The sequence below is a fragment of the Lepidochelys kempii genome, chromosome 1 (genome assembly GCF_965140285.1).
Source record: "Lepidochelys kempii isolate rLepKem1 chromosome 1, rLepKem1.hap1, whole genome shotgun sequence".
NCBI classification, from domain to species: domain Eukaryota; kingdom Metazoa; phylum Chordata; order Testudines; family Cheloniidae; genus Lepidochelys; species Lepidochelys kempii.
Window position 1 is genome coordinate 270,117,352 of NC_136380.1, and position 24,719 is coordinate 270,142,070.

The window sequence follows — 24,719 nt, forward strand, 5'->3', positions numbered from 1 at the left end:
CCCTCCAATGTATCCTTGGTTGGCTTCGGGGCCTCCTCCCAGTGGGACATGCCCAATAGAGTTCCAAAGGAAGCCTCCCACCGGGCATCCTTATCAGGTGCCTGAACTGCCTCAGCTGGCTCCTCTTGATCTGGAGAAGTAGTGGCTCTACTCTGAGGCTCTCCTGAATAGCCAAGCCCCTCACCCTGTTTTGGAGAGTATGCCCAGCCCCACTGTTGAGAAACTTCATTTCCGTCACTTGTACCTGCGATCTTGTCTTTTCAGTCATTACCCAAAGTTCATGACCATAGGTGAGGATAGGGAGGTAGATTGACCTGTAAACCGAGAGCTCCGTCTGAGAACTCAGCTCCCACTTCATCACCATGGATCGATACAGCATCCGCATCGCTGCCACCACTGCACCAATCTGCTGGTCAATCTCATGCTTCTGCTTACTGTCACTCCTGAGCAAGACCTGTAGATACTTGAACTCTTCCCCTAGATACTTGAACTGAATCTCTCCTGAATTATGGATACTGGGACCCACCCCTGGAGTCAGGCCTGGGGGTGATGTTAGGGGAGTGTCTGGTGGCCAGGCCACCCATATAACCTAGCTAGGCCCAGTGCAAAAAGGCGATGTGGATCTGCTCCATTGGCTGACCTCCCATGAGGTAAAGGGTAAGGGTCAGGTGCAACTCCAGGATGACAGCAGGAGGAATGGACCACAATGGATTGGCCCTCTGCAATGGAAATCCAACCACTATTTGCTTACTAAAAGGTCTGCTCTACATCTTTCCACCAGTACTCAAACCTACCCCTTCTTGGGACCTTGACATAGTTCTTTCTGCCCTCATGAAACCACCCTTTGAACCCCTCAGCGAGACAAGTTAACGAATTAACAGCCATGGTGGCCGATCTCCCTTACGCTATCTTCCACAAAGACACAGTCTCCTTGCGACGGCAGCCAATATTCCTTTTGAAGGTGGTGTCTGAATTCCACTTCAACCAGTGCATCCATCTCCCAGTCTTCTATCCCAAATCCCATGCCTCCCACAGGCACAAAACGTGACACACTCTTTACTTCTGGTGTGCACTAGCTTTCTAACTCCAACGAACCCCTGCCTTTCATGTTTCACCTAAGCTCATCCATACCTTGATGTCTCACTATCCCATCGCCTGGCAGCGGTTGCAGATGCAGCCATAGGCCACTCCGTACTACAGAGTATACTTTCTCATGAGTCCTAGCACCCAGCTCCATGTTGATCACTGATCATTACTCACCCACATTTGGAATCCATATAGGGACCATCATTCGAAGAAGAGGAGGAGGTTACTTACCTGTAACTGGAGGTTCTTTGAGATATGTAGTCCCTATTTGAATTCCAATACCTGCCCTCCATCCCCTGCTCTGTTGTGGACTACACTACTTAGCAATAAGAGGGATACTGGAGCGATGTCAACCTATACAGCCTCTCATAGCCTCGGCTGCAGACAGAAAGGTGACACACAACGCACATATGGGTCAACAGACACTGCTACAAAATTGCTTTGGTGCATGGCATGCATGCGCACCCACGTTTTGGAATCTAAATAGGGACCACACATCTCAAAGACCCTCCAGTTACCTCCTCTTTTCCCATTTTCTCTTCACGTCGTCCCCACTCCCTTGGATTAATTCTTCATAATATACACACAGTATGAACCTATCTGTACTCTTGCTCAACTCCTCAACTTCTGATGAAAGAACCCTTATTTCAGAAACATGAGGAATTGCTACTTTTGCTTTAAAACTGCTGTTGCTGCTGGAGTCTTCCAGAAAATAATGATAAAGCAAGGGATGGGGAAGAGATGTCAAAGAATGAAAAACGCTTTTTTTTTCCAGAATAGGAACGGTAGAGTTTCATCCATTTGCTAACTCCACAATAAACTACATGTTTTGTGACTGAATCTGACCCTACTGCAGTCCTATTAGCTGCCATGGTTACCACCCTATTACTCTACAATAGAATAGTAGCTTCCACCAGCGCAACAGAAGTGAAATGAAAATGGAAACAAGGGGGAGGGGGGGAAGGTAAATGCAGACAGAAGCCATCATCAATTAATCCTAACAGAAATAAGTGTGGTGTCAATTTCATTTCTCTCTGTTCTCTTCTCCCATAAGTGGGCAAAAACACAAAAGAGTAATTGGAGATAATCTCTTTTCTGTCCGCTTTCACTGTAGTCAAAAATTAAATCCCAGATTTGCCCTCCATTACAATATTTTACATTCTGTTAATGCATTGTAAATATGATTCACACACTGGCTTTAATAAACACCTGGCTGCTCTTTTATCTAAATGCAGAATTGCATTAAATGCCCTACCATTGTTAATTTTATTTAATTTCTTGAGAAAAATGGCATGGTCTTTTGAACCCACACAAGTGGTATCTCAGCCTTGCAATTACAAGTACTATATTAACTACAGTGTTATGTAGTCTTAATACCTGTTTGACCACTTGTATGTTGCATACTTGGCTCTAATCTCTTGTGGCTTCACTTTGAACTATCCTTACTTTAAATTTTAAAAGAATATAAAAATTAAGTGCTACCTGATCTTAGGGAAACTTGACTGTTTTTAGCTCTTCAAATTAATATCTATTTCTCTTTCATCCTTAATTCATCTAAGCAGAGTTCTAGAGGCCTGACTAGCCCTAGGCTGCTCTGCAATATGCTGCTTTTCTTCTAGTACGTTTCAGGAAACTGTCTCAGCTTTTTAAAAGCTTCTGTTTGCCCTCTTGTATCTCCTCCTGCCCATATAACTTGTCAATTTCTAATGCAGGTTTAAAGTGATTAGTCATTTTTGGGTCCTTTTATATTGTTTCATATAGAAAACCCATCAGGAAAGAATTTGCACAGAAATCTGGCTACATCTGAGGTACATTATCCAATGTAGTTCATAAAGAGCTTTCCTTGAGGTCTTGGAAATAGAGTATACAGACTTTTTTGTATTTCAAAAGATTATTTGAGGAGACTGCTGAGGAGAGGTCTTCCCAAAATAAACAGGGTGGGTCATTTTCCACTTTTTCCACAGGTTAGCCTAAGGGATACCATTAAAGTAAGAGCCTTACTTGAGACAACAAAATTAGTCATCTAAACACACAGTAGTGTGTCATTTTGGTCTCGCATGTATAGGTTTCATGACTGTGCTTTCAAAGGAAAGCTGCAGTGATTGTTTATAATACCTTTAAACAAACAAAAGTGTACTGAATAAGATACTTGAGCTTTCAAAACAGCTTGTAGAAATAACTGTTTGTGCTTCAGTTCCTCTATAACTGCACAGTGCTGGTGTGTCTCTGAGAACTAATGGTTTTCTTTATACTTCCAAGCAGAAAGTCCATTATGATGTGGGTTTTTAAATTATTGAACTTAAGTGTTAAATTTGAACTGTAAAAGTTTCATGCTGATCTTCCAAAGTTTCCAAATATCTAGGTAGCCTAGCAGTGATTTAATTATTTCAAAATATATTTAATATATTTTTAAAAGATCTTACTGATTTACTCCTTGATTAAAAAAAGAAAAGGAGTACTTGTGGCACCTTAGAGACTAACAAATTTATTTGAGCATAAGCTTTCATGAGCTAGAGCTCACTTCATCGGATGCATGGAACACTGCAGTAAAGTGAAGCTCGGGAATAGGGCAAAACTTGAATGTTTTCTAGTTTTCTGTGGACTGAGGTACTTAAGAGACTATTCCATGAGTTTATCAGACTATTAAAAAGTGTGCATATCACACACCCATACAGATTCAGATGTTAGACATTATGCAACTTTTAAATGACACGGTCAGCTTGAAATCTAGTCACTTTAAAATGAGCTAAAATAGGTTTCTTGTACTGCACCTGTCCAGGTCTCTCTGCCAATATTTGTGGTTTTACAACCACATTCCAATCACTTTTTTCACCTGTGGCTCTGCAAAACTCCCACAAAGCCATTCAAGAAAAGGAAATCGACACGCAACAGTGTTAGATATAAAGTAAATAAACTGAAAAATATTTTTTAATTATATTCTTAGGGGTTATTACTCATCACGTTAGGTTAAAAGTAGTGTGACTTCTACGGTGACTGTACACTTACGATTGTCAGCAGAGCTGAAAAGTGAAAATACAAAATATTCTGAAAGGTACTGATATTGGAGATCTATCAGTTGAAAACTTGACAGTTCCTTTCCTGTGACATACATTCATGAACTGCCATATCTGGGCACAATTATTTCGCTTGTGATTCCAGAAAGAATGGTGGAGTCCCCTTTTTTTTCTTCCCCTCTTTGTCTGACCATGATTGAGTACTGAAATGATAATGTGATGTTTTATTCCGTACCAGCTAATTACCTCTGTACACAAGTTCATACAAATGAAATATGGCAGTAAGGGGAAAAAACATGAAACAAAGTTCAGCACCTCGCTTGTTTATCCTATTGTCTATAAAACTGTAACTAAGTTGGCTAACTTCAAAAAATTCTACTTTCTGATAAAGTACTCTTTAAACTGTGTGTTCTGTTCTGCTTCCTTGTTGATGTTCCTGAGGGTCTTTTCTTCTAGGCAGAAACAAATTCACTATATGGACAACCAGCAAATTAGAGTTTGCTTAAGGCTGCGAGGCAAACCTGCAGCTAGACCAGGGCTGCTTACTCGGTTGCCCACCGGGGGATGCTAGTTGTCGGCTCCTTCACGGAGCTGTGAGCACAGGGCGTGTACCTGGTGCAGTTCACAACCTCCTCCGACACCTGCCCCACATCTACGTCAGGTGTACCAGGTTTCAGCCCCTTTTCTGACTCCTCCAAAACCACCTCCTCAGGTTCTGGCTTCACTTCTCCGTACACCTCCTGATCCATGAGCCCATGAAGTTATGAGACCTCCTTGTCAACCTCCTCCTGGTACAGGCCAAGTTGGCCATCCACCATAACAGGAGGCGGAAACTGGATGAGGAGGTGCTCTGTGACCGTGGGGCCTATTTCTGATCCTCCCTGAAGTCAACTCTCCAGGCAGAGTTCCTCTGGGCTGCATCCACTGGCTCCCTGGATGTCTTCAAGGAGCAGTGGGTGCTGTCTGGGGTTTTCTGCTTGGTGTTCCCCCTCTGGCTCCCTCCTTTTAACCCTTTGACCCTCACTCCTATCCCTGTTTTCTCATTTGTTGTCTCCCAAATTCACTTAAGACCTGGGTCCTGTAGCCCCTCCCCTTAGGTTGGGGGGAGCAGCCTTTAGATGTGGGCGCCCATTCCCCTGGAACCTCAATAGGTACCATGACTTGCCATTCAACAGAGCCTGCAGTGACCCATCTCTCTGGCATGCAGCAGCATATACCCAGGCAGGGCCTGGGTCAGATAGTATTTCTCTGACCCACACCAGAGCTGTCTGTGCAACTGCACTTCTTAGCCAGGAACCCTCTTGCTGACTCAGTGTTAAACTCCCTGCGCTTCCAACTTGCCCTTGATCCAGTTCATGCCCAAAACTTGTTCAGTCTTGCTCATTCCCTACTCAGACCATGCGCCAGCCCTGTTATTGATCTGCTCTAGCCCTTCACCCTGCTGCTGACCCCCCAGACCCTCAGACTGACTCCCACCCAACTTCGACATGTGTTTGGATTCTGATTATAATCCTGATTTGGCTTGTCTATGGACTGTGATCTTGGTTCTGACCCGTGGACTGTCTCTGACCTCAGTTTCCACATAGCCCTCAGCCCAGTCCTGACTTTCCAGTCCTCTTCAACCCCTGAACCTATTCTTGACTACAGCTCTAACCACCAGGCCTGACTGCCGTGATCCCAGAGCCTGACAGTAGCCATATCAAATTCACAAACTAGGAAAAAAGGGTTTTTTTTCTCTGTTATGATGATGATGATAATAGGTGTCAGTTAATTTTAGAGCATACAGAACTTTCAGACAGAAGTATAACTTTCAAGTGGATGGTTTTCCCTTAGGAGCCTTTGTCTATATTAAACAACTGCAAGTAATAGCCTACTTTAAACATCTTGTTAAAAATAAAATTAATCTTCCCTCCAGTTTTGTATTCCATTAGCAAGGACATTTAGAAATGAGGGCACTGTTTACTGTACCTTTACTAGAAATTTAAAGAATTTTCCAATCAAATTCTAGCTAACTTATTCTTAGCAATTTTTAATCTCAATTTGGACTCTTTAGTTAAGGGTATGATTCTGAGATTTTTGATAAGTCTAACTGATTTTGCTAAAAATAGATTTTAATATCTCCTATTAAAGAGAGAGGACTTTATTTTAAATGCATGGCTAAGAGCAATTTGACTGAAAAGGCAGTCTCTTAGCTGAGAAGCGTGCCCCAAAGCTGCAAATCCCTATAGGGGGATGAACTCAATTATATAAATATTACTTTTTCCATTCCCTCCTAGTTTGATCCTTTTTGTGATGCTACATGAAGAGAAATGGCAGATACAACTGGAACAGAAGACCTTTCATATTTAGGTCAAGTGACAGCTGACTGGCAAAAACCTCATTAATTCCACACCAGAAAGCTTGCCAGCATAACTGATAATTTTGTTATAATTGTACATATTACATTTAGCATTAAGTATGAAAATATATGTTCAGGTTTAAAGATTTTTGGGGACTGGAATAGGGACAGACTGAAAAACTTATAGTTTATATACTTTTTTGTTTTTTTTTTCAATAGGTTACTATTGAAATTTTTTCACTTGCTTAGATTAACGTAATTTGCACAGAGGAGGCTTGGTATCATCTAGTTTTATAGGCCAGGCCCAGGGATAAACACTAATAACTTCATAGTTACCCAGAAATAATTATTCTTTGAATGAGAATCCATATACATATTCCACAGCTAGTGACCATGTGTCTAGTGTGCACTCATCTGAGAACTTTCAAGTTAGCAGTGCCTGTGCTCTTCAATCCCTCATGCGCTCAGTAATGCTATAAAAGGCAGAGCCACCACCCCTACCTTCAGTACTCTCTTGCCATGATGGTGTGTGTCGGAGCAGCTCCATTTAGAGCCACTTGCCTCTTTTAGTTGGCCTTGTGAGTTAGTCTTTTGGGGACTGTCAAGACCCCCCATTCATCTACAGTACTGGGACCATCTTTAGTTCTTCGTGGCAGACCACAAGTCCCCAGGCTTAGAGCACTGCCCATCTTGTGAGGCTGTTATGCCTTTCCATGACAGCCACACAAGATGTCTCCTCTGCCTCAATGAGGGACAAATATTCTGAACCGGTGCAAGATCTACAGATCCTTTTCAAAGTGGACCCAGAGTTTAAGGGAGTCTCACTTGAGGGCCTTTCTGCTGGAGCAGTCCATGCATCCAGATTAATCTTCTGACAGTTGGGGTATCAGAGGTCCTCAAGGCTCTCACCTGAGGCTTCTTTGAAATGGTCCAAGGTACCCCTCAATTCTGCCTCCATACTGAGAAAACACCAGGATCAGCCAGAGCAGAAGTCATCAGGCAAGAAGAAGCACAGAATACCTTCTCCAAGTTTGGATGTTAATCACGAGATTGTCCTATATCAAAGGTGCTTCAAAGCTGAGAAGATCTCTAAGCACAGGAGCCAGCATGACCTGAGGTGACCTAGATATGCTGCAGCTCTCACCTACCACTGTATCAGCTATACTGGCATCACTGGTACCAGCTCCACTTCACAAGGTGCTGACAATAGCACAAGCAGGACCACAGGCTCTGTGGCCCAGGATCGGAGTCTCCCCCTGCATACATATGGAAGCCTCCTGGTGCCTTCCGGGGTCCTAGCACTGTTGCCAATGCCACTGTCCAGATTCCTGGTTCTGTTTTCACCTTTAGGAAGATCTTATATTACCCTCAGTGCCACCAATGCTAGGGAGAAGCCTCCTGGGCAATGGCAACTGCACTTGATGATAGTTTTCATCATGGCTGTTCTAGGCAGTTCTGAGGAAGGTACTGACCACAACCAAGGACCTGCCTTTGAAGGTTGCTTTTTGACAGGACAGGTGAGGTATGAGGTTGCTTAAAGACTGTCGGGCCATACTCAGATCCCTGGGGGGTCTATACTCCAGCCATCATGTCTCAACAGTTTTACAGGCAGGCCCACTGCTACCACTATATACCACCTGAGTGTGCCAAAAGAGGCAGAAAGCTTTAAAGAAAAACCCCTCAGAAGGGGCCACCACATCCCGCTGTCCCTCCTCCTCTGTGTTAAGGCAGCAGATTTGACTCCACAGCCAAGGACAACATACTACTCTCTACCCATCCCTGGCCTTCCCCTCTTTTGGCAACCATCTGGTGCATTTCCACCACGTTTGGTCCAGCATCACTTCAGACCCTTTAATATTGGACACTGTAGAGAGAGGTGACATAATTCAGTTCCTCTCCTGTCCCCTCCCTGTCCCTATTTGGGGACCCATCTCACGAGAGTGCTTTACACTGGGCGGGTCAGTCTAAGCTCTTGAAGCCATAGAAGATGGCTCCTTTGATCACTGGGTTAAAGGATTTTACTCAAGGGAGGGTTTATGAGCTATCCTGAATCTACAGGGTCTGAACACGTACCTCAAGAGGCTCAAGTTCAAGATGATGTCCCCAGTATCCATCATCCCATCCCGAGATCAGGACTGGTATGCTACCCTCAATCCCCAGGATGCGTTTCCACACTCTGATATACCAGGCCCACAAGCACTTCCTGAGATTTGCAATAAGACACTATCCTTACCAGTACCAGGTTTTGCTGTTTAGCCTCTCAGCAGCACCCAGAATATTTATGAAATGCCTGGCAGCAGTGGCAGCCTACCTCAGAATGAGAGGTGCCCAGGTATTTCCCTACCTCGATGACAAGCTAGTCAGAAGTCACTTGGAGCCCCTGGTGTAGGCCTTTACTCTCTCGCTGAGAGCATGAGGGACCAACAGTTTCGTGTGCTGCCCCCACAGACACTGCTAACTGGAAAGTTATCTGCATGTGCACTGGACAATGTAATCTCTAGCTGTGGAATATGTATACGGACTACACATCTCAAAGAACATCCGTTACTGTACAGTCTTTTTATGTTAATCACATTATGCAGTCAGCAAGCATTTATGTGGAGAGGTTGTGTCTACGTCAAATCATTATCCTGTTACCTCAAAACTACTTATTACTGTGCTTGAAAAATAAGGAAGGCTTTGTAAATGGCATTGTAAACAGTACTGCAAGTACAGTAGTTTGTACACAGTCTTTTGATATTATTTGAGTCCTGTAAAATCTCCTCCAAATACAAAGCTTCTGTTTGTTTGTTTGTTTTGTTTTATTTGTACTGCCTGCCTAGAAGCAAGGGCCCAATTGTGTTAGGCATTGTACAAACCTATAACAAAAAGATGGTTTTTACCCAAAAGAGCGTATAATCTACATTTTAAAATGAGACAACAGATGAGGGGAGCACAAGGGAACATTGAAACAGTTATGGACAGTGGAGTAAGCCTCTGAGACCATACCCTGTCTCTTTAATCAAGAGTTTTTTGTCGGCATCACAACATAGGTGGGTTTTAAGTAGAGATTTAAAGGAAGAAAATTGATAGTGTAATTCTGTTTTTAAATGCTATTTCAGCCAAACATTTATTATTTTTAGTTTCTATTTACATTAAAACTAATAAAGATGTCCAAAAATAGACTGATAAATTAATTGTAATAGAAGGTACTTCAAAATGCTGTTCAGAAAATAACTCTATGGCCTCACAAAAGAGACTTATCTTAATTCTAAAACCTCAGTTATCCCTGGTTTTTAAATTTAATGGAATCGATTCTTTCTAATCCAAATGTGATCTGAAGTCTGTCCTGCATTTTGGCTGGTGGAAACTAGAAGGTAAACTACCAGCAATCAAATTATTAAAAATATATTCTGAATGACTACTTACCACAGCATAGTGTAATATTTCACAGTGGATTTAAAATCTAGTATATTCTCAGTTGTTCTGTAATGGAACTCTTATCTATCTAATTGACTATTTGATAGGAGACTTTAGCTGAATACCGTGAAATATGCCTTTTTGAATATATCAGAATAGATTAAAGTTTTAAAGCCTGAGTTCCAAAACTAAAAGCCAGATATTAAAAAAGTTTCAGAGAAAAACTCTTCCAATTAAGGAAGAGGATTTATTATAGGAGATCATATAGCAACTTTTTAATAACCAGTATATATATATTTTTCTCTCTTCAGGCATTGTTGGCTTCACTGCATAACTGAAGACCCTCCAACTACTCATCCACCAGCTGCTCGTAAATTCATTTGGGAGAACCACAAATTCAATCTGAGTGGCACTCCTGGGCAATATGTCCCTTTCTCTACAACGCGTAAAAAGATACAGGAGTGGGTCCCACCTACGACTGCTAACAAATAATTGAAAAGCCTGACTTGCCTAAAACTAGGTTCTCAATGTGAACTGTACCTTCATTGTTTGGTTGGTTTAAAATAAAAGCCTCTGACAAAAGTAAAAGTTCATTTTTTTTTATTGGGATTGAAGAACATTTTTACGAACAAAAATAGGGAGTGTTTAAGAAAAAAAAAGTGGGTAAAAGGCCAAGTAAAGAATACAGTGTTACCTTCAAATATCATTTTTATCAGATATCTTCATGTGCTTTTTTCTTCTCTGTGGGTTTTAAGTAAACCTTACTTTTCTAGTATTTATTACATCAAACTGTTGCTGTGACAGTCATTTCTCCTCTTTATAATATCCAGATAGATTTGAAATACAGTAATGTTCCTATGAGGCTGAACATACAAATAATATAATGGGGCAGGATAAGGAATAATGGACCATTCCCAACACTATACCTAAGTAGTGCTCCCAGGACTCCTTTCTAGGAAGCCATCTCTTAAAAATAATAATAATAATTATATTGCAAGTGAGAAAGGAGTGCCAATAAAGGATCTTAGCTTTTTCTTTATGAATACTTTTGGTATTCTACATATACGTACGTGTGTGTGTGTGTGTACATGTACACACACATTATGCTATAGCATGTAATGTAACAATATAAAATATTTTAAAATTTCTACAGTAATCTATATGGTGGAAGTTCATCAGGAGGAGAAAGAAAGGGCTGAATTAATGGGACAAATTTTCATACGCAGACACTTAGGCTGTAATTTACATTTCTGTATCCACAAATGTGCATGCAATGCAGAATTTTTGGACTAAGCCTTTACTGACTGCTTTTGAAAATTTGTTCCAGTGTATCCACATACATTAGTGGTCATTACATAGATGTCCCAAGGTATTGTCTGCTTATACATGGAATATTGTTTGCAATGTTGTAGCTGTGTTGGTCCCAGGATGTGAGAGACAAGGGTGGATGAGGTAATATCCCTTATTGGACCAACTTCTTTAGGTGAAAGAGATAAGTTTTTGAGCTCCACAGAGCTCTTTTTCAGATCTGGGAAAGGTAATCATAGTGTCACCGCTAAAGGAAAGGTGGAACAGATTAAGCATAAGGCTTTAATACGTTGCAAGAAAATATTCAAAATGAAGTGATCAGTTACCACCTCTGTAGTCATAGGACTGACGATTGACTATGAAATCCTTAACAGATATTGCATTCCTCCACCAAGAGGACAGCTGTACAGTCCCTGAAATCCATCCACCAAATAGTGATCAAAGCAGCAGACAAAAAGGTTTCCATCATAGTTCAACTGAGATGACTGTCAGTGAGGCAAACTGACAACTCGGACACCACCTATTTTAAAGAACTCAAAGAAAAGGGCGGGAGGGATAGCTCAGTGGTTTGAGCATTGGCATTCTAAACCCAGGGTTGTGAGTTCAATCCTTGAAGGGGTCATGTAGGGATCTGGGGCAAAAATTGGGGATTGGTCCTGCTTTGAGCAAAGGGTTGGACTAGATGACCTTCTGAGGTCTCTTCCAACCCTGATATTCTGACACCACACCACAATTCACCCAGGAGTTCAAGGATATCATCAAACTCTTCCCCAAACAACTTCAAGAGAAGCTTTGTAACTTCATCCCCCAAGGATCTTCTACATGCTTCCCAAGATATACTAACAAGGAAATTTAGGAAGACCCATCTGGCTGTGGCACTCTTACTGAAGGAATATCTGTACTCCTAGAAACCATTCTCAAACAACTCACCTCACAACGGGGCAGTTTCTTCAAGGACACAACCGACTTCCTCCCGAAATTCCACAACATCAACAACCTCCCTCAGAACACCATACTTTGCTACCATGGATGCCCCTTCCCTACACACCAACATCTCTCACCATGACAGCATCACCCCTACTTCGAATATCCACCCCAAACATCACCAAACTCATCCATTTCATCCTCACCCATAACAATTTTACATTCAACAACAAACACTTTATCCAAACCATGGGAATAGCCATGGGATTAGGATGGCTCCCCAATATGCCAACCTCTTTGTGGGCACTTTTGAGGAAGAATTTCTGTAAAAATGCAACACAAAACCCATGATATACCTGAGAGATATCAATGATATTTTCATCTTCTGGACAGGTGACCTAAACTCCATCATAGATTTCCACCACAACTTCTACAACCATCCCCCATCCATAAAACTCTCTAGAACACTGCCACACCAGCATAAACTTCCTGGACACCACAGTTAGTTTCAGCATTGGAACCCTACAGACAACTGTATACAAGAAACTCACAGATCCCCACGCTTACCTTCACAGATCCAGTGGCCACCACTGTGACACTGATTCCTCTTTCCCAGACTTGAAGAGGAGCTCGAAAGCTTCTCTTTCACCAACAGAAGTTAGTCCAGTAGATGATAGTACCTCACCCACTTTACCTCAATATGTGGCATAAGCAACCTCAAATCTTGGCACCCTCTTCTCACCCAAAAAGAAACATTTCTTCTAACCTAGAACCAGTACCTTAGATGGTGATAATACATAACCAAGAGAACCATTTTAAACCCAAAGGCATAACAAACTCAGAAGATCCTAAGCCAATTGAAAAGGAGAATATAGATACTGTCCATGTAGAGTGGTAGGCCACAAGGGAGTCCCACTGGGTCATATCCAGCTGTTGAGAGTAGTAAAATATCTGGATCACTAGAAGCCCAGGCAAGAGACTGAAGGAGCATGTCCCAAGTCCCACTGTTCTTTGTACTTTCAAAGGATTGTGGGATATGGTGAGTCTTGGGCCGCCATCTTACCCCTTTTTTTTTTTTTAAGTCACATAACAGAACACTAAGCACTGAGAGCAAGTGTTAATGAATTTGAGATGTAAAAATGAAAAGCTGGTCACAGTAGAGCCCTACTGGGATTCTAGAGATGGAGATAGGATGGGGAAGATGTATACATGAGGGGGTACCCTGAATTCCTGGATGTCTCCTCAGCCTGAGCCCTCTTTCCTGCTCTCAAAAGCATATACTAAAGTTCAGGATTGCAGGACTGCAAATAGAGAGATTTCTGACCCTTTTTATTAATTGTGAGACAGATAATGGCAGCTGGAAGAAATGGAAGAAAGACTGACAGGAGCTGTAGGGCTAAAATCTCAGAACCATTCCCACACGTTATCCTCCCAGATGGTTCTATGAGGGAGTACCAGTCATCCTACAATATGAGTATTTGTGCCCTTCTTTTATTGTCCATTGCATCCATTTGGGCTGTGAAGTTTTCATTTTCCTTGGCTAAGCTTGCTCTTGGAGTGCTGTTGCTTAATGTAAATTCCAAATCAGATTGTTTCTTGTGCACATGTAAGTCATGAGCCCAGCCTTTTACATTTATGTTCAACGGTACTGTGTCTTATAATGAATCCAACGTTTGTGTAATTAGCTCTGCTTTTTGCCATCCTACTGGAGCTTTTAAAAGCTCAAATCTTTATCAGGGTTAAGAGTTGAAACACACGTCACAGTTGATGCAACAGCTTGTCCTGGCGCCGGTGTAAACTGAAAAGCTTGCTGCTTCATAACCAGCTGGTTATTCTGTTCCTTAGGTGTTGTGGGTTAGATTCACTGTCTTGTACTTTTTGTGTTCTGATTTTCTGAAGTGTGCTCCACCTACTGTACTTTGCACTGTTGTAGGAGGTGCCGGCTCAGTTCCCTGCTGTTTCCTGTGTGACCTTGGCAAGTCACGTCGTGTGCCTGTGCTACTGAGCTCCTCCTCTGGGAGATGGGGATCACAAGTACTTCTCTGGCTCAGCGGAATGTTCTGGGGGGCTCAGGTGCTACACTAATAGACGCAGTGTAGGCATTTAGATAGGGCAAAGGTGAATTAGGCCCTGTAAGTTGTTCAAAGGAGAAATCAGGAGAGTGAAGTGTTCATTTTGGTACCTAATAAATTCTAATGGGGGAATAGGGAAGTCTCTTGTGCTGTACCTCAGCTTCTCCCTGCTGGCATAAAAAAGAATGACAGTTACGAGCCTGGTAGATAAAAAACACCCTTACAAAGCTAGGGCCTCTCTGGGCTGGTACATTAACAGGGTGTCTACAATACCCCGGCTAGCTGATATTTCAAGAAAAGGAGCGAGTCTCTAAATAGTATTTCAGTTACTCACCCAGCTAATGTGTTAAGTGTGGCTTTATGCCTTCGGGAGCCAACTACGTGGGAAAGATCAAAGTAACAAATGACAGCAGACACATACTCACCAGAGCTTTCCGTCTGCTGAACTGTCAAGCGTCAAACTGTCATCCTCCAACTCTAAGTATACCAAAGAGGTGAGAGTAGCTCCTTCACACATATCAACCAATACTAGCTCCAAATTCCAAAGCAGCCTCCAAAGAAGAGATCTTGTTGGGACAGCTGCTTGTGTGTGTCCTTTCCACATGAGCGCTTACCATGTGATATGTTAATTTAGATCAGGGGTTCTCAAACTGGGGGTTGTGACCCCTCAGGGGGTCGTGAGGTTATTACATGGGGGTCATGAGCTGTCAGCCTCCACCCCCAAACCCTGTTTCATATTGTTTTTAATTTATAAGGGGGGTCACATGCAGAGACTTGTTGTGTGAAAGGGATCACCAGTACAAAAGTTTGAGAACCACTGATTTCGATGGACAGTGGTCAGGAGTTCTTTTTCAACACAGTGGCTGGTAACAGGAATGGCCATGAAGATTCTCCTGTGTTAGAGAAGTCAAAGAAAGGAAGTTCTGATTATTTCCTTTTTGATTATAAAAACTCTCATTGGCTGATGCTAAATACAGTCCATGTACAGTGTTTAAAGTTTCATAACCACAAGCTTATTTAGGAGCCAGTCAACACCACTCCTCAGACTGCCTCAGTGACATAAGGCATTCCTCTATCTCAGGGGTGGGCAAACTTTTTGGCCCAAGGGCCATATTGTGGTGCAAAACTGTCTGGAGGGCCGGGTAGGGAAGGCTGTGTCTCCCCAAACAGCCTGGCTCCTGACCGCCCCCTCTCGGGAACCCACCCCCTATCCTACTCTCCCCCTGTTCCCTGTCCCCTGACTGCCCCCCCAGACCCCATCCACACCCCCGCCCCCTGACAGGCCCCTGGGACCCCAGCCCCTATCCAGTCCCCCCACTCCCTGCCTGCTTACCATGCAGCTCAGAGCAGCAGGAGCTCGCCCGGCTGGCCAGAGCCAGCTGCGCTGCCAGCATGGCCGTGGGGGAGGGTCCGAGGGCTGGCCTCCCTGGCCAGGAGCTCAAGGGCCAGGCAGGACAGTTCTGTGGCCCAGATGTGCCCCACAGGCTGTAGTTTGCCCACCTCTGCTTTATCTGGTAAGGCAGAAAAGAGAGACTTTATCATAACATCAGAATTATCATTCACTGGCTAAAGAGCCTGAACGGTATTTTAAGCATTAGCTGGAAAAGGCGGCATAGGCCTACTACCTAGGATATAGGAAAATCAGGTAATCAGAGCAGGAGCAATCCTTCAAGGGATAGACATAAAAAATTATTTTGTACCTACAGAATATTTTAACACTAGTTCTGAATAAGAATGCTATGCAAAAGTCTTTCACATTTTACACATCCATAAAATGACCAAATTTTAGAGGGTAATTTATTACATCATTAATCTAAGGAGATTGCCTTTAGAAACACCTGCTAAATTTTAAAGTGCATGCTGTAAGGAGTTCATGTTCAGAATTTTACTACAAAAATCTGATATTTAAGTTAAACTAGCACAAACATTTAACTGCATTTAAGCAAAAAAAATCTGAAGAAACTTCTGTTTTGTATTAATCTGTAATGCCTAGACCAAAGCATCTGTGTATTTTATTCATCTTCTGTGCAGCAACTTCATGGTCATTCAACTAATTTACTACTTCCCTTCACTGTTATATGTATTTTCATATTGGTTTTTGGCCAGGTTACTGTAATACTGTTATCATACTTCCATAACTCAAGAGATTTATAGTTGAAGAAATAGATCCATCAAAACACAGCTTATTTATAACAGAGCTGAAATTTCATGCAGTATACCATTCAGATACAAGACTATTAAGAATAGTGATACGAGTTACCTGTGTTTGGATGGATGTAACAGAGCTGAAATTTCATGCAGTATACCATTCAGACACAGGCCTATTGATACAGTGTAGGTTTTTAAGGAGGTTAACCAACCTTATAAAGTCAATGAGGCAACAAAAAATAAAAAATTCAGCATTAACTCGGCCCTTGTGGTGCTTCCCTTGTGTCCTACAGCAAAATGAGGGCCACAGCGTGCCAGACGATCTTAGCAATTTTTAATTAGAAGTAGCACTGCTACAGAATAATTGGTTGCTGTAATATTGATGTTTGTACCTTTGCAGTTGAGTGAACTGTTTCGCTCCTTCATTCTTTTCCCTTTGAGATGCCAGTGCTTGAGCGTGCGCTTTCTCTTGCCTGGGGATGAATGCCAGAGAGGTTCTTCCCTCCATGAACCAGTGATGCTGCAGACAAACGTTGGTCCAAGTGGGATGTTTTTATTGTTTGGTATCCCTTTATTTGGCTCCTCTGAGCATTCTCATTATAATCCAGACCTTGTTCTTTCTGATTCTGTCTTGACTATGCCTGTAGCACCTGCTGACAGCCACTGAGCAAAACACATGAACACTGGGCCTTCTGTCCCCACAATTCTACAGTGCCTTCATGATTCTGCTAGCACCTGCCAGCACGAGAAACTAGAATTCAGAGTTGGGCTTCTGAATCTGGATAACCAGCAGAATAGTACGTTGTGGGCCAAGTCTGAATAACTAGTATGACACATTGCCCCATATTCTTCATAGAGATATTATTATGATATAATTATGGCATGACTATGATGTACTTAATGCAATATAGGTCACGTGAGATATCACTGGAAAGGTTATGATTTACTGAGTATGATTATCCTATTTGTATGCATGTATCATTTTGGTATCTGAAGTTAGGAATATTGTCTATTCATCTATTACAAATGTATTTACACTTGGGGAACACCCACTAGACAGAATGCAATCAGTCTAGATGGCTGGCGGGAAGGGCCATTAGGGAGAACAATAGGTCTTAGAATATGCTAATCTTCCACTGGGGAGCCTTTCTGAGGATGCTACAAACAGCCTCTGAGTCATGGCTGCTATGGCCCTACAGAGACATGTGACCAAGTCACCTTGTACTGTACTCCATCATAGAATACTAGGGTTTTTCCACTGACTGGGTGTGGGAATCAAACTGGGATACAAAGTTCCCACCGTACGCAAAAGCTACTTAGGGCAGGGGAGTGACATCATTATGCTGCTTCTTCACTGACTCCCTGCCCAAGATGACAGCTGGAAACACCTGAGAAACAAGGACTGAATTGGGGGAGAAGGGTTGAACACAGGCTAGAGGGATTTCTAGTCTGTGAAAGGAACACCTGGAGTTTTAAGCTGTAAGCAAGTGCAGCTTGCCCTCAAGAATCTCTCCAAACTGTCTAAACCAACAATTAGGGTGAGAACTTGCTACTCATATCTGATTTCTTTAGTGTATTTTAAGCTTAGACTGTGTTTTTGTTTATTTGCTAGGTAATCTGCTTTGATCTGTTTGCTATCCCTTATAATCACTTAAAATCTATCTTTTATAATTAATAAACTTGTTCTGGTTTGTGTAAAACCAGTATGTGGAAATCAGAACTGGGGGCAAAAAGCTGTTGCATATCTCTCTCCACATTGAGGGAGGGGGTTAATTTTATGAGCTTATGCTGTACAGTTCTCTGTGCAGCGCAAGATGGTATAATTTTGAGTTTCCCCTCCAGAATGGGTGTGTGCCTTAGGAACTGGGAGGTGTCTTAGCTAAGCCTTCCCATTCAGAGCTGATTTCAGTATCAGTGTGTGTAGCTGCAGCTGGGTCTCCCTACTTGTGTGCTGGTGAAAGGGTGAGCCCGGGAGCATGTCTGCAGCTTGTCACAGCGTTACCAAGTGAGTGGGAGCCCAGGCTGGTGGGTCAGAGGCCTCAATCATACCCCAGTTCCAATTGGCACCCCGAAGGGGGGAACCCATCACAACTAGAACTAGCTAATCTATCTATCTTTTTCACCAGTGTAGGGTGCCTACTGTATACTAACAAAAATGAGCATGTATGTATTATGTTTCAAACAGCTTCCCTGGTCACAGGACTCAGTGCAAGATCTAGAGCTAGTAGCTCTTTTGAGTTTACTTTGGATTCTTTATTCTGGATATTGTTCATGGACATGTAACAGAACTTACTCTTCAGACAGCACATAGAAAGAGGTCATGACTATACAAATTATACAACTCCTTCCCACCTTGTGTTTCAGTGGCTTCCAACTAGCATTTGGCTAGTTGACAAGTAGAAAGAGGGTACGTTGCAATGTAAATCCAAGGTTAGTAGAAGTCAAGTTAGCAAACCCTGGGTTTGTTGGTCTAAGGCTTGAGCATCTGTACTAATTTGTAACCCCAGGTCAGGAATTATTGAACCCTGGGTTCCAGCATCTACACTGCATTATGCGGGCTCAAGTCCAACCACCCATATTCCAGACTTCCTAGCACCCTCCCAAAATATAACTACTCTAGCCCATTTTTCGTGTTACAGTGTGAACAAACTTGGCTGTCCACAGGACAAAGAAAGTCAGCCCCTGGGATTGTGGGATACTTTTGGTGGACTCCCAGAGCACAAGTCTAGAGGGGATGGTGTGGCTCTGGGAACCTGGCTTAGCACAATTTGTGTGTAGGTGGAAGGGGAGTTTAGGCATGAGCCTGAGTTTGAATCCTGGACTTACACTGCAGTGTAGACACAGCCAGAGACTTTCTAACTGCCAGTTATCACACTCTGTCCAGGATATGAAAGAAGATATGTTTTCTTTAGCCTACACATCATAGAGATTCTGCAGTTGGAACTTGGTAAACAAGTCAGAGTCAGAAAATAAAGCAGTTCTCTCACCATACCTAAATCTGCTAGTCACTGCCAATAGGTATAAAAAAATCAAAACTTATTTTTGTCACTAAATTATGCCGATACAATGTAGAGTATAGTGAGCATATCCATTGAGCAATAAGCTGCCATTTGTATAACTAGCAGAGTTAAATAGGTACTTTAAAGCTTCTTAATCTAATTTCTAACAAATACATAGGAAATCTGGATTCAGTTTTCTAATATAATGGCTCTGTCAAAATCTCTTAAACTTTCACTTTTGGGGGAAAGAAATTAAAGCTTTGGAAATGCAGTCTCTACTGGCTCAATCTGGTCTGCTGTGAGAGTTAGAACCCTAAGAAGCATTATAAAATACATCTAACAAGTCCATCTGTATTCTGTCCTGTCATCAAGTCAGAGACAATGTCAAATTAAAAATTATGGGCTACTGGGGTTGCAAGTCAGCAAAATTTGGCGGTGTATTTAAAAACAAAAATTAACAGTATTACAAATATTCCTTATGTGCTGGCTGAATATCTTATTTTATCTCAATTTCTGCTGTTTACTCCTTGCATTTTCCTCAATCTGAATAACTTTCACCTTTGCACATAGTCAGTTGCAATTTCAGGCTCTCCATGCTGCAAATACTGCAGGGAGATGTGAATTTGTGTGCGTTCATATTTTATTTTAATTGGTTTCCAGTGGAATTTTTGAATTAAGAAAAAATCTCTGGGAAGCATTTCTGTTACTCTGAGGATTTATAAAAGCTCAGTTTTTCAAAATGTAAATTTTTCACAAATGCAAATTTGATCTAATAGCATCACTTTAAATTGTGTAGTAGGTACCTTACATCTCTTCAAATGTGCTTGTTTAAAAAATTTAAAAACGGAGGGCAAAGAAAATCATTCAGCATATAATAAAAAATAAGAACAGTTAATACTTTCATTAACTGAATGAAGAGTTAAGCCACAGAAGATTTTTAATTTAGATCTGATCCAAAGCTCATTGAAGTTAATCAAAAGACTCCCTTTGACTTCAGTGGGCTTAAAGTCAGACCCTTATTTTCTAGTGCCTACGTGAGTTGAAGTTAGATCTGGTAGCCCCCATGGGACTGCGGGCAGGGGCAGCGACAAGCATTCTTGGCATCTTGTCTATTATTCACTGTCTCAGAAAATAGATTCTTATGTTTAATCTATTTTAGGTACTTTGATGGCTGCCTTTACCATAATGTCTGAGCTCCTCATAATCTGCAATGTATTTATCCTCAGAAGCCCTCTCTGAGATAAGGAGTATTACCCCTATTTTACAGTCAGGGAACTGAAGCACAGGGAGGCTAAGTGACTTACCCAAGATCACATAAGAAGTCTGTGGCAGAGCAGGGAATTACTCTCCTGTTTTAAGAGAGAGAAGCTAGCACCCTCATCTCTTGATCATTTTTCCTCTCAAATGCAGTGAGTTATTCCTGAGTTCGTAGTAGCTGTAGGGGTTTGATACAAAATCACGGCCCCTACCCTATTTACATGTATTTAAATGTGCAATGCATTAGTTGTGTAATATTTATAATCAAAATAACTGCATCTAGCTCCAAAATTGATTTAGACTTATTTATTTGGGTCTTAGTGCCTAAAAAGGAATGCACAGACCTAGGCCTGAGTCTCTGTCTTGAACAGATATGGGCAAACTACGGCCCGTGAGTTGTTTTAAGCTGGCCCGTGAACCACACCACTCAGCTCAGCCCCATTCTGGCCAGGGCCCTGGGTCGAGGCCACACCACGTGGGTCAGCCCCGCTCCAGCTGGGGCGCTGGGTTGGGGGCTGCAAAACACGGTTCTCGGAAGCCACAGCATGGCCCTGCTCCGGCTGCTACATGCAGTGCCTGCAGATGGAGTAGCTTGCAGAACCGCCTGGCTGCGCCTCCATGTAGGAGCCAGAGAAGGGACATGCCACTGCTTCCGGGAGTCACTTGAGGTAAGCGTCGCTCTGAGCCTGCACCCTCAGCCTCTCCCAACACCCCAACCCCCTGCCCCAGCCCTGATCCTCCTCCCTCTCTCCAATATCCTCAGTCCTAGCCCAGAGCACCAACCCCACCCCAGAGCCTGCACCCCCTCCCGTACCCCAATCCCAATTTTGTGAGTATTCATGGCCCACCATACAATTTGTATTGCCCGATATGGCCCTCAGGGGAAAAAGTTTGCCCACCCTTGGTCTAGAACCAGGTGTTATTCTTAGAAGATGACTGTCATAATTCTTAGTACCTAATAGTCTACAGTATTTCTAATAGTTTTGCATTGCAGAATCACAGACTGCAGTTTCAAGGATGAGAAATAATAAACATGGCACTTGATTATCTCTGCTGTTTTTAGATGCTGTCATGGCTACAGAATAGAGGACAAGAAGTAATGACATCATTCAGACGTATGCAATGGTACAATACTTACTGCTTTGTTAGTAGATGCTGCTTCTATGTTCTTCAGATTATGTTGGTGTCCTATAAATTATATTTTTGGTTCCGATTATGGAAGAGAAGTGCAACCTGGCTTTCAAAAATCTCACACCAAAATAACTAGTGCTCCCACTATACCGATAGAGTAGTTGGCTTTTCCATCTCTCTCATGTGTGTATATAGAGTCATTTACCATTTGTTTTCTTTAATTTTTACTGTAGATTCATTTATAAAATAAGCAAAATAAATTGAGTAAATTTACTTGCTAATCATCTAAACAAGCAACAACATAATATTGTATATAAATATAATTGTACTATATAAAAAATACACATTGTAAATGACGGTGTATCAATGCAAGCCTAATTTCAGTGACAGCCTTTTACCCATCTATCTAACACCACACTGTGCAAAATTAAATCACCATTATTCATACCCTCTTGTCATGCTGATTAATAATAGAGTATAATTAACTTTGTGCAATTTACAAAAGAAGGAAGCAAACACCTTTCATTATTCACCGTTTGCTGCCTAGGATTGGACGTCTAAAAGATACATTAAGTTAGGCATTTTCATGGATTATAACTCAGACAGTGCGTATGGCACTTTATAGATAGATACAACATGGTCTCTTTCATGAGGCACTTACCACTATGAATATATAAACTGTGTTAATTTTTAATGAGATTCTGCATCTCTCTCTTCCCCATCCTCTTCCCTCTACCTAATATAGTAATGTTGCAATATCAGAGAAGTCCCAAGTCTGTCCAGGTACAAAGGAACATATGCATTGGACAGCGATATCATAAAGACACCATTGTCCTCCCACAGAGAATGTGTATCACTGCCCCCTCCTTGATAGAATACCTGATCTACTCAAGCATCTGGTTGTCTTTCAATAGCTGCACCCTACAGTGGATATATGCCTTAATATTACTATATAGGGCCATGGTCTCACCTCTGTCTTTGCATTGAACCCTCACTGGTGTTAATTTATCCCAGAAATCCTTTGCTATGGGATGTGGCAAATCAACAGGAATAAAGGCCAAGCAGTGTGTAAATGCTGAGTTTTTAAATTTTACTATTTCCTTCAGCTTTGTCACAGCTTTTTATGACTTTACTTGTTGTTGCAGGCATCCTGCATCTTTCAATTCGAATCAAATCTGATCTGAGAGAATGTGAAAAGTGGAAAGCCCTGTAGTGGGATTTGTAAGATCCTGAAGACAATGAAGAGAACCTGCATTACAATATGTTTTCCCCATCTTACAGAACCTGCAGAAGGCTTAACAAAATACTAAACTACTTCACCAGTGAAGACTATAGCACACAATGGGTAGAAGATAAAATGCAGATAAGACCCAATGGCTCTGTGCTGGTTTCATATTTTTAATGGTTTACTAAAGCAGGGGAGGGGAATCCTTTCCAGCCGTTTTTTTGTTTGTTTGTTTGTTTGGGTTTTTTTGTTCAATTTTCATTTCCTCTGTCCTAAATAGGATCTGCAATAACCTGGGTAATTTCACTTCCCCACTCCCCATCTCAAAACCACCTCAGTATTTTTGTTGAAATGCTATTTTATAACTATTTACAACTATACTCCAGTGACTCACGACCTAGTGAGCCTCACTAAATCCCACTAGGGGCTAAGATACTCACTGTGACCAGGACCGGCTCTAGGCACCAGCAAAGCAAGCGCGTGCTTAGGGCGGCACGTTTCCAGGAGTGGCGTTCTGGCCATCCTTTCCCCCCCCCACCCCGCTCCCAGCCCTGCTCAGTCAGCCAATGAGCCCCTGCGTGGGGGCGGGGCAGTGAGCTCAGCGTGGGGGTCCCGGTCGGGGGTGGTCCCTGCCCTGGCCTCCTGCTGCTGGGGGGAGTGGGGTGATGCAGCTCCCCCGCCCACCCTGCCGCATGTGTCACAAGTGGCGGAGGAGCTGGAGCCAAGCGGAGCCCGGGATCGGAGCAGGACCCACGGCCAGTAAGGGACCCGCTGCCCCGACCGGCTCAGTGCTGGGTGGGTGCCCCTGGTCCTCCCCCGTCCCCACGGCTGACCTGCTCCCCAGCTGTTTTGTCGGTTACTGTCCCCTCTGCGGGGGTGGGGCTGGGTCTGAGATCGGGCTGGGGGCCTATGGGTGGGATGTACAGCCCTGAGCACCTCACTCCAAACACTGCTATAGCATTACGCATTCTTTTAACATTACCAGTATCAGTGGCTTCTGGTGAGCGCAGTTTCTCAAAACGGAAATTACTAAAAAATTATTTGAGGTCCACCATGTCTCAGAATCGTTTGTCAGGACTCGCATTAACTTCACTTGAAAGTACCATTGCAAAAAATTTAGATTTCACTGAATTATTAAAAGACTATGCAAGTATAAAAACCAGAAAAATTCCGTTCATATAAATTCTTTTAATTTATGAGAAACTGGGTGCACCGGAAGACACTCACGTTTTTCATTACAGTGTATAGTTGAACCCAAATTGTTTTAACTGTGATTTTGTTAAAATTAAATGAATATACTAGTAGGGAATTGTTTTATTTCACTAACTACAAATTCTCTGTTTTCATTTTTTTTATTTTAAACAGACAAAACAAAAACATTGCAAAGTGCAAATGTGTAAAAGCCAAAATAAGGGGTGGCCAAAAAACTTAGGGTATGTCTACACTACGGAATTAGGTCGAATTTATAGAAGTCTGTTTTTTAGAAATCGGTTTTATATATTCGAGTGTGTGTGTCCCCACAGAAAATGCTCTAAGTGCATTAAGTGCATTAACTCGGCGGAGTGCTTCCACAGTACCGAGGCTAGAGTCGACTTCCGGAGCATTGCACTGTGGGTAGCTATCCCACAGTTCCCGCAGTCTCCGCTGCCCATTGGAATTCTGGGTTGAGATCCCAATGCCTGATGGGGCTAAAACATTGTCGCAGGTGGTTCTGGGTACATATCATCAGGCCCCCGTTCCCTCCCTCCCTCCGTGAAAGCAAGGGCAGACAATTGTTTCGCGCCTTTTTTCCTGAGTTACCTGTGCAGACGCCATACC

The 24,719-nt window shown here is 42.5% G+C and overlaps 1 protein-coding gene and 1 long non-coding RNA gene across 4 annotated transcripts in view; both read left to right on the forward strand.

Moving 5' to 3' along the window:
- Positions 1–10,425, forward strand: part of NDUFA12 (NADH:ubiquinone oxidoreductase subunit A12) — a 35,877-nt gene extending 25,452 nt beyond the window's left edge. The window contains exon 4 of the mRNA XM_073327528.2: positions 10,149–10,425. Within this exon, the coding sequence (XP_073183629.1) occupies positions 10,149–10,329 (181 nt within the window). The 3' untranslated portion in view covers positions 10,330–10,425. The remainder of the gene's footprint in view (positions 1–10,148) is intronic.
- Positions 10,426–16,698: 6,273 nt separating this feature from the next.
- On the forward strand, positions 16,699–24,197 carry LOC140905023 (uncharacterized). 3 transcript variants are annotated; one of them, XR_012156713.2, is made up of 4 exons: positions 16,699–17,827; positions 18,475–18,719; positions 21,609–21,670; positions 22,822–24,197. It is a non-coding gene; the product is annotated as an uncharacterized LOC140905023 (long non-coding RNA). The 3 variants fall into 3 exon arrangements; XR_012156712.2 differs by having other exon boundaries at positions 18,475–18,696; XR_013635189.1 differs by having other exon boundaries at positions 16,699–17,086; positions 18,475–18,696.
- The last annotated feature ends 522 nt before the right edge of the window (positions 24,198–24,719 follow it).